The sequence below is a fragment of the Crassostrea angulata genome, chromosome 9, assembly GCF_025612915.1.
Source record: "Crassostrea angulata isolate pt1a10 chromosome 9, ASM2561291v2, whole genome shotgun sequence".
In the NCBI taxonomy this organism is placed as follows: Eukaryota; Metazoa; Mollusca; class Bivalvia; order Ostreida; family Ostreidae; genus Magallana; species Magallana angulata.
This window is the reverse complement of record NC_069119.1, coordinates 32216620-32225358: the sequence shown is the minus strand read 5'-3', so window position 1 is coordinate 32225358 and position 8739 is coordinate 32216620. Positions and strand designations below refer to the sequence as shown.

General features: G+C 34.7%; 1 protein-coding gene across 1 annotated transcript; it reads right to left on the bottom strand.

Annotated features, from left to right (window-relative positions):
- Positions 1-4827: 4827 nt before the first annotated feature.
- Positions 4828-8314, bottom strand: LOC128164241 (uncharacterized). The gene is made up of 3 exons (XM_052828010.1): positions 8110-8314; positions 5558-5856; positions 4828-5523 (listed from the first exon to the last, which is right to left on the bottom strand). The coding sequence occupies exons 1-3, from the start codon at positions 8312-8314 to the stop codon at positions 4828-4830; spliced, it is 1200 nt and encodes a 399-aa protein (XP_052683970.1).
- Positions 8315-8739: the final 425 nt, after the last annotated feature.

Below are 8739 nucleotides of genomic sequence, written 5' to 3'. Positions count from 1 at the left end.
TTGTATTTGCGATCATGAACAGACTTTATTCTTTTAGAGCAAATGTGTGAATAGTACATGACTATAGTAAATCTTAATAAATAATAAACACTGATCGATTATAATAAGAAGTGATTGTTTCTAAAAGCGCTGATAAGGGGTTCGGGCTCATATTAGGGGTTTATATCCCCCTTGATTTTGATCACACGATCTTTACTGCATTTAAAGTTGTCAATGCTCATACAAACTATTGATGCATTAATCATCTAGATATTAATTAAAGTATGCCGATGATAAAGTAAAATATAATCTTTGTTCGAGTACTCTCAGTACTTTGACGATTTTTCTAAATGGCGGTGTGCCTACTAACTTCAGCTTGGTTATAATACCAAGTAACAGTGGAGTAAACTTTTCATAATTTTGGTTTCATCATTAATTCTGGGTGATGCACTTGCATACCCAGCAGTTTGTAGTAGGGGAAAATCGTCAATGCAAGTATAATTCATAAACAATATCGAGTTTACTCTTTCATCGCCAATAAACAGAATTTTGTTTTATACTGTCTTGTATCTTTAAATAATTTTAATGTGTTGTCATAATGAGATATGGTGTACTTTCGCCTTCGCATTCTCACGTGACCCCGTCTAAAAATGAAAAAAGATATAGTTAAACATATTAAGCATTAATTCCTCTTCTTAGTTTTTCTAAAAGGAATGCTTGGTTTAACACTACATTTCTAAGCACTGTGAAGTTCTCTGAATTGAGGAAGGATTGATCGAACCATTCAACTGAGAAGTAAGTTACCTTAAAAATAATCTGAGTGCGTGATTTGTCGATTGCTTAATTTTTACGGGTATTAAACTGGATTGCTGATCCGTGTGTGATCTTAACTGAATTTAATAAATTACCAAGGAGAGGGTGAACTATACATTCTGATATATTTGTATTATTTAGATTATTTTTATTAAATTGGGAATATTTTAAGATTGAAGTGTTTTATTTATGGGTCAATTCTATACAGTAATCATTGAATCAATCAATTAAACTTGTTTCTGTTTCATGGGTTTTTCCTTTTCTTTATCTTTACTTATAAATTAAGACATTTTCCGAGGAACTACAAAGTATATGTACCAGAATAACTGCTTAAACATTTGGTATATGAAAACGTGAGAGATGCTGTCCGAAAGCTATAATTAAATTTTAATAAATAATTATTTATTTTTAATTACTGTGAACTCTATCAAAATTCAACTTTCGTTTTCGATAGGAAGCCCGAAATAGCATGCATATACGAGGGTTGTTCGGAAATTATTGAGACATTTACTCTACTTTGAAATTCCTTGTGTAAAAAGATAAATCATTGAAATTTCACCAGGATATAAACCAGGATGTCTTTAATTATCGTAAAAATGTTAAAGTTGATGACATCATTTGTTCATTCCTGGTAAGCTAACAAACTTGCCTACATCCAATGACCCGGCGCAACCACAAAATCATCTTACTTTAACGTTTTACCTTGGCCCTATTTTATATACACGTTTCAAACGAAAGGAAAATATAAACTATTCTTCATTTTCCTGCCTTTCTTTTTATTTAAAATTGCAACATTTAAATATGTTTTCCATATTTGATTTTTTGTGAAAAAATTAAGTTATTTCCTCCCAAAAGTAAACTTACTGTGAAATTGATCTTGCAGTTAATCTGTATAATATATCTTTTAACTGTTAAAATCAGTTTTACAAAAAAAAAGTACTTGATACATGTATTTAGTCCCTTTGTTTTAAGTCTTATTAAACAATCAGTTTAAAAAAATCCGACTAACTGAAGCTTTTGACCCTTTTCCATCGTATGGTTTTTATTCAGACAATTTCTTGGCCAAAAATGTCTTTTTCCGAGCGAGGTTCACACCAATTTCATGTGTAATCGCTGCGCCGTCTTGACGTCAAAATTCAATGAACCATCTCAGTCAGATTGCAATTGCTTGGTAAATATATGCATCATTTATAGTATGTATAAAGATGACCAGTTGGTTTTTAACTAAAACATTGAGCTTGAATGATCGATAACTTTTCTGTATTGTTTACATTGCTTTCATTACCGAATACCGCCGAGAATATTCCTGCCCGAGATCAAATCACACGGAAAATAGCGGGTTAAATTATAAAAATCCAACTCCTTTTTAAAGTCAATATAAAATCTATCATAAATACATTTCTTTCTGAATAAGAAAAAAAAGATGCATTAAAAGCGAATTATACTAGTATTACATACAAGTTAAATAAATATTAACGCAGATACACACATGTACACAATCCGCGTACGATTTGTTAACATTGTTTTCATTACCACACACCCTTGCCGATTGCCGAGAACATTTCAGCCCGAAATCAAATATCACACAGAAAATAACGGGATAAATTAAAATACAACTCTGGTTTTAATGAAATATAAATTATATCACAAATACCTTTGTTTCTGTAAAATATGATGCATAAAAACAACTTAAATGATATTGCATAAAAGTTAATGTTTACGCAGGTATACTCTCTGGGTACGATTTAATATATGCGATATACAGGTAAATATGTTACCTTAAATTGTTCCTAAGAACTTCAATAGTTAACATTATTTTTTTTCATTTTCAATGCTTACATATGTGATTTACATGTAATAATGGTTAATTTTGATCTAAAAAATTAAAGAAATTAATATCATGATAGAATGCTGGATAGAATTTTACAATTCTTGTTCGATAAATTTTCGTATACGGCGCACTGAACGACTTGCAACTTTTAAATAAATTTAATTGCTTCTGAAAAGGCACGAAATAACACAATAGGATAAACAGAAAAACTGTTAAAATTGAACGATAAACCTGATAAAATATATTATGTGCTCTTAAATCCTGGTAAACCCTACATTACTATTACTGTTGAATATAACCTGAAGCACATTTGCAGCTCTGTTCTGCTGCTACCTTGATAAATAAAAACTATGGCTTGTGTGAAGAGCATTTATTAAAAATGCCAGATGAAGTTATACTGAATATAAGATGAAAATGTGAGACTGCATACATTTAGTAAATTATCAACAATGCAGCAGAAGGTGGGGCCCAAAAAATAACCCACACCTTTTACAAAAGGAAGTTATCCATAACAATCAAACAAAAATAATATTTAGTAAGGAGGATAGAAGGGGTGGAGGTGGGCAAAATTTCCGATGCAAGCTAATTTGGAGCCAAAATTGAAATATTAAGGATCAGGCTAATAGCCTGAACAAGCTTTTACCGGTATGAGTTTAAATACCCCAAAAGACCCTTTAAATCCCTAAACTGTACAAATATGACTAATTAAATGTAACATAGTAAAAAACTATATAATACCTAAACTATAAGTATTTAGATCACATAAATTCCTTTATATACATGTACATAAATACACTTACGTGCTCTTAAATCCTGGTAAACCCTACATTACTATTACTGTTGAATATAACCTGAAGCACATTTGCAGCTCTGTTCTGCTGCTACCTTGATAAATAAAAACTATGGCTTGTGTGAAGAGCATTTATTAAAAATGCCAGATGAAGTTATACTGAATATAAGATGAAAATGTGAGACTGCATACATTTAGTAAATTATCAACAATGCAGCAGAAGGTGGGGCCAAAAAAATAACCCACTAGAGGAACACTGAATTGCATGAGAAGTGTCCCTCGCCCCACCCAAAAATGTGCTTCGTTTAACAGTAAAGATTCTAGTAGAGAATCAAAATTTAAAGTAGAAATTAGTCTATCCCAACTTATGAAAATATTTCCTAAGAACATTAAGAACAGTGGTTAACTAAATTTACAGCAAAAGAGATGCAATAACATGTGTTAATTTTGACATGCATGCTCACTGTGAAATGAAATACATTGGTATTGCCCTAGATAACCCATTTCAATTATCATAAAGTTTATTAACTAAGACATATTTGGAATGCAACCAAATGTAAAATGTACATGTTTAAACTGAAACAATCGCTGTAACAATACAAACAAGCCCCTAAATGTCTATTTATCTAAACATGTAAACATCCACGTTCACTTCCCTTGACAACCTTAGGTGCCACCTCAGTTAGTCACCTCCTAAACCGCGCTAATTAAGTGATCATGAAATATGTCAGCCCTTTTAAAAGCTGGAGGTAAACAATTGTTCTACTGAAAAATATTCTTCACACATTTCTTGCCAAAGAAACAAAATTAAAAACACGTGAACACACCTACATCTTGATGTTAAATACCTTGTAACACCAGTTACACATCTTACAACTTAATCCCAATTACTTTTTCTAATATGGGGGTGCCACCTCAGATAGTCGCCCCTTAATATTAAAATTAAACCTGGAACATGATAAATCTTTGTCATAAGACTTGTTAAAAAAACCTGAAATTATATAAACTATCAAGATGATAAATCATCAACTCTCAACACTTAGGGTCTCATGCCCTATATTGTAAACATCTATTACTTCAATACAATGTACTTCTTCCCACTTTACTCTAATAAAACAAAAAGAAATTGCAAGATTTCAACATCATGAAAATACAGAGCCACCAACACTGGATACTGCCTCAGCCAGTTATCCATTATCAGTAGACCCTATATGACAAATATCCTACATTGTATATGTGTTAATCTTGTAAAACAGCTAACCTGACAATATGAGATTTAAACCTCATACAGACACTTGAATGTTAAAAAGATTCAAATACCTAGCCAGTAGTAATGGATACCGCCTCAGCCAGTTATCCATTATTACCGGACCCTAAAAAACAAATATCCCAGAACATTATTGTGATTTAGAAACTACAATGTTGGAAACAAGGACACCCTGATATATCTCTGAAATGACTCGGGGTGCCATCTTCCCATAACTCTTATTCGTGAATCTGAGAAGCCCTGCAGGTGAGCCTGAGTTGCCGCTCCTATTCTGAAACTGTGTGCTTTGAATTTATGACTGTCCAACTTTGAGAACTTCAGAGCCGATTTCAGCACCTTGCAGAATTCTGAACGGGATATAGGCCTTCCAGAGCCATAGCAAAACAGAGGTCCATCCTTCACACCTCTCACTTTGAGATAATTCTTCATGATTTGCACAGGACAAAATTTGCGGATTGGCTGAGGTTTGATTTCCAGATGCACAGGATTTTTCCCCAGATTATGCTTGAAGTTGGTCATTGTTATGATCATACAACTTGCTTTGGCTATTGTCTTGAAGGATACGTTACTCAAAAGCAGCAAGTTTGGGTTAGAATGGGAGCGAACTGTGATTTCTCCTACTCGGAGGAAAGCATAAAATGCTATTATAAACATAGCCATGAAAAAACATCTTTGGTAACTAGAATTGGCTACATGAGGCACTGCTACTAAAAGGTTTTCCAGGATATCCAGAGTAATAGACTGCCTCACATCAGGAGAGCTGGCCAGACGCTTTGCCCCACTTAACATTTTCTTTATCAAGAAATGATTTGAAAAGTCTGGAATATTAGACATTTTAAAATATTAGACATTTTAAAATAATAGACATTTTAAAATAATATGCCAGCGCTGCCAAGTATGTTGTTATCGAGCTTGGTGCTTTGCCTATACTAAATATATAGGAAACGAAACTAATAATGTGTTCGAGAGAAACATCCTTAATACTGCATGTATTGTAATAACTTTGCATGAATGTCTGAAAACAATTTAGGGCCTGCTTGTAGACAATCTTTGTATTAGGGGCTAAAGCTGCCTCAATCAAGGTAATAGCTGTGTTTTGGATAGCTGCAAAAGGTGGTTTGGTATGGCTGTTGGTTCGTCCTCGCTGTCCAATGACACCTCCAGAAATTTTTTGACCTGCAACCGTGAAAGTAAATCAGGTAGAGTATTGAACAAACCTGGAATGTGTTCTGCAGAAAACAATATATTGTACTTCATAAGTGCCAACACTAGTCTTCTAACCAAAATCATGATTTTCGAATCCTTTGATGTCTGTGCATTTACTATGTTGACCACTGCAGTATTATCAGAATGGAAAATCACACATGAATTCTGCAAAACGCGGCCCCATACTTCCACAGCTACAACAATTGGAAATAATTCTTTCAGAGTAATATTATATTCTTTCATACTCTCTGGCCAAGCTCCATAGAACCATTTTCTTCCAAACACAGCTCCAAAACCCCAAGAGCCAGCAGCGTCAGTATATAAATGTAAATCCTCTGATGTCTTCCAAATGTGTTTTAACAATATGGATTTCCCGTTGAAATGATTGATGAATAATGACCAAGCCGCTAAATCTTGCCTACTCTCTTTAGTAAGATCCTTGTGATGATGTGGCTTCGCAATACCTTTTGTAAGGTCTATAAGTCGTCTTAAGAAAGTGCGTCCTGGTATAATCACAAGACATGCAAAATTAAGCAGTCCTATTAAAGACTGAAGTTCTCTTAGGCAAACTTTGCGTTTGTATTTCACTGCATCTATTGCTTTTTGTAGCTTAACCAATTTGTCCTCAGGAAGCCTAATCTCCATCGCCACAGTGTCAATCTCAATAACCAAGAACACTAACTTTGTATTTGCCTGAAATGTCTTTTCCTCCTTTAAATAAACACCTAAGCTCTCACAAATAAGTCTGAAAACTAACAATCTCTGATTACAAATTTCTGATCCAGGTGGACCGATAAATAAGAAATCATCCAAAACATGTACTATGTGTGGAATGTGACCCTTAACCCTACCAATCCATTCTAGTCCTGACGAAAATTTCTCAAAAATAGAACAAGAACTAGCGCAACCCATGGGTAAGCATTTATCAAAGTAAAAGCAACCATCCCACTGAAATCCCAGTAATTCATGATCCTCTCTGCAAACAGGTACGATGCGAAAAGCTGATTCAATGTCAGTTTTGGCAATCAGGCAACCCTTACCCAATGAAACAATAATATTCATAGCATCATCAAGAGTAGCATAATGGACTTTTGTAAACACTTCTGGTATAAAATCATTAATAGAACTGTTTTCAGGAAAAGATAAATGGTGTATGAGCCTAAACTGACCCTCTTCTTTTTTTGGAACAATACCAATAGGGGAAATTTGGAGATTATCAAAAGGGAGTGTAACAAAAGGTCCCACTATTCTGTGAGCCTCGAGCTCTTTTTGTAGTTTTTTGTTCACAATAACAGGGTTCTGCAAAGCCGACAAAAGATTTTTAGATGACCTGAATTGTCTTGGTCCCTCATAATGCAATTAAAACCCGTAAGTAAAACCTGCCACCAGATAATCTGCCATAGTAGTATCATAGCCCTTTAAAAAATACTTCAAAACTACGGGTCTTACTGGGGTTACAATTTCATTGTTGTTTTGTTGTTCCCAAAGAAGAGTTGACACTTTGGTTCTTAACGACTGCTTGGGTTCTGCATTTTGTTTTAGGGTGGTTTTTCTTACATTCTGTACAGATGTGCTGAAATTTGCAGCGCTCAAGCTTGCAACCTCCCTCTCTATTGTAAGACCAGCAGATACCTCTTGGTTATTGGTTAGTAAAAGCTGATCTTTGTCCAGGCCTTGTACGAAAGAAACGAAAGGACTGCTTGTTTTCTTGTCTGGATCTCTGGGCCTGCAGCATGAACTCTACATTAATTTTACCCCATGGAGTACCCCTTATCTGTCTATCCATTCTTATTTGCTTATCATATGTTTGCCATGACACATTTCCTGATGCAGCCATGTCACGTACTGTCTCTGCATGTTTTATGAGATTTGGTGTTGCATTTGGAAATTTCTCAGCATATATGGCAACAAAGCGCAAGAAAGCTGTCGTCCATTGAAAAATGGAGTTAATAGACTGTTTGGCCTTTTTTGGTACTACCGATATGTTGTCATTCTTCTCGAGTTTAAATGTATAGTTGCTAGTGTCTGGACCAGGAACCAAGTTATTAGGGAGCAGTACCGCAAAATCAATAAACTGATCCTCCCATATTTTCTGTTTCAACTTCTGAGGAACCATAGCCGAAATAGGGGTTGACCAAGTAAAGGTATCTATTGCCTAATTGAAAGCATACTCATCATTTGACCTTTCTATCTCTTTAAATGTAATCTCTGAATCAGACTCACCATCCAAACTCTGGGGGGACTCGCTCCTGTCTGGAATGGCGGGGACAGCTCTGTCCTCTAATGCTTCCAACACCGCCTGTGTTACTCTCTCTACCAATGTTTCCTCCTGATGATCAGAGCTCTGACCTTTTTTGGACTTTGCTCCTTTTCTTTCCGCCGAACCAGCTCTTTTTCTTTTCACACCAACTTTTGGTCTAGGCATCATGCTGTAAAAAACTGTACCCTACAGCTGAAGTTCTCTATGACTTAATGTAACCAACCCTTATTCTTGATACATTGCCTAATCAATAACAGTAAATTTCTACAGGATCTAAAACCCAACTTGAACTTTATCCTAAACCCCAGTGAGTCCTTCAAATGTGTGAACAGAGATTAAAATTTTTGGATTTATTTGTGCCTATTCATGCCTTTTAACAATTGGAATCACACCATCAAACCTAAATTTATAATACATCAAAAATTTTATGTCATTCAGGAATGACTTAAACCATTGAAAAATGTAATGTAAGTACAAGAGTAATGGCAAGTACATGTACATTGGCTCCGTTAACCACAAGTTTCTGACCTACAATCCAAAACACAAATATGCTAAGCCAAATATGCTATTAAACACATATCCCATGATTCAAA

What these genes read in the sequence shown, in the direction of transcription:
- LOC128164241 (XM_052828010.1), bottom strand. Translation starts at nt 8,314, where the DNA reads ATGATGCCTAGACCAAAAGTTGGTGTGAAAAGAAAAAGAGCTGGTTCG. An exon ending in GTCCCCCCAGAGTTTGGATG is followed by an intron (nt 5,857 to 8,109) that starts GTGAGTCTGATT and finishes TCACGGTTGCAG; the next exon opens with GTCAAAAAATTTCTGGAGGT. An exon ending in ACTTGGCAGCGCTGGCATAT is followed by an intron (nt 5,524 to 5,557) that starts TATTTTAAAATG and finishes TAAAATGTCTAA; the next exon opens with TATTTTAAAATGTCTAATAT.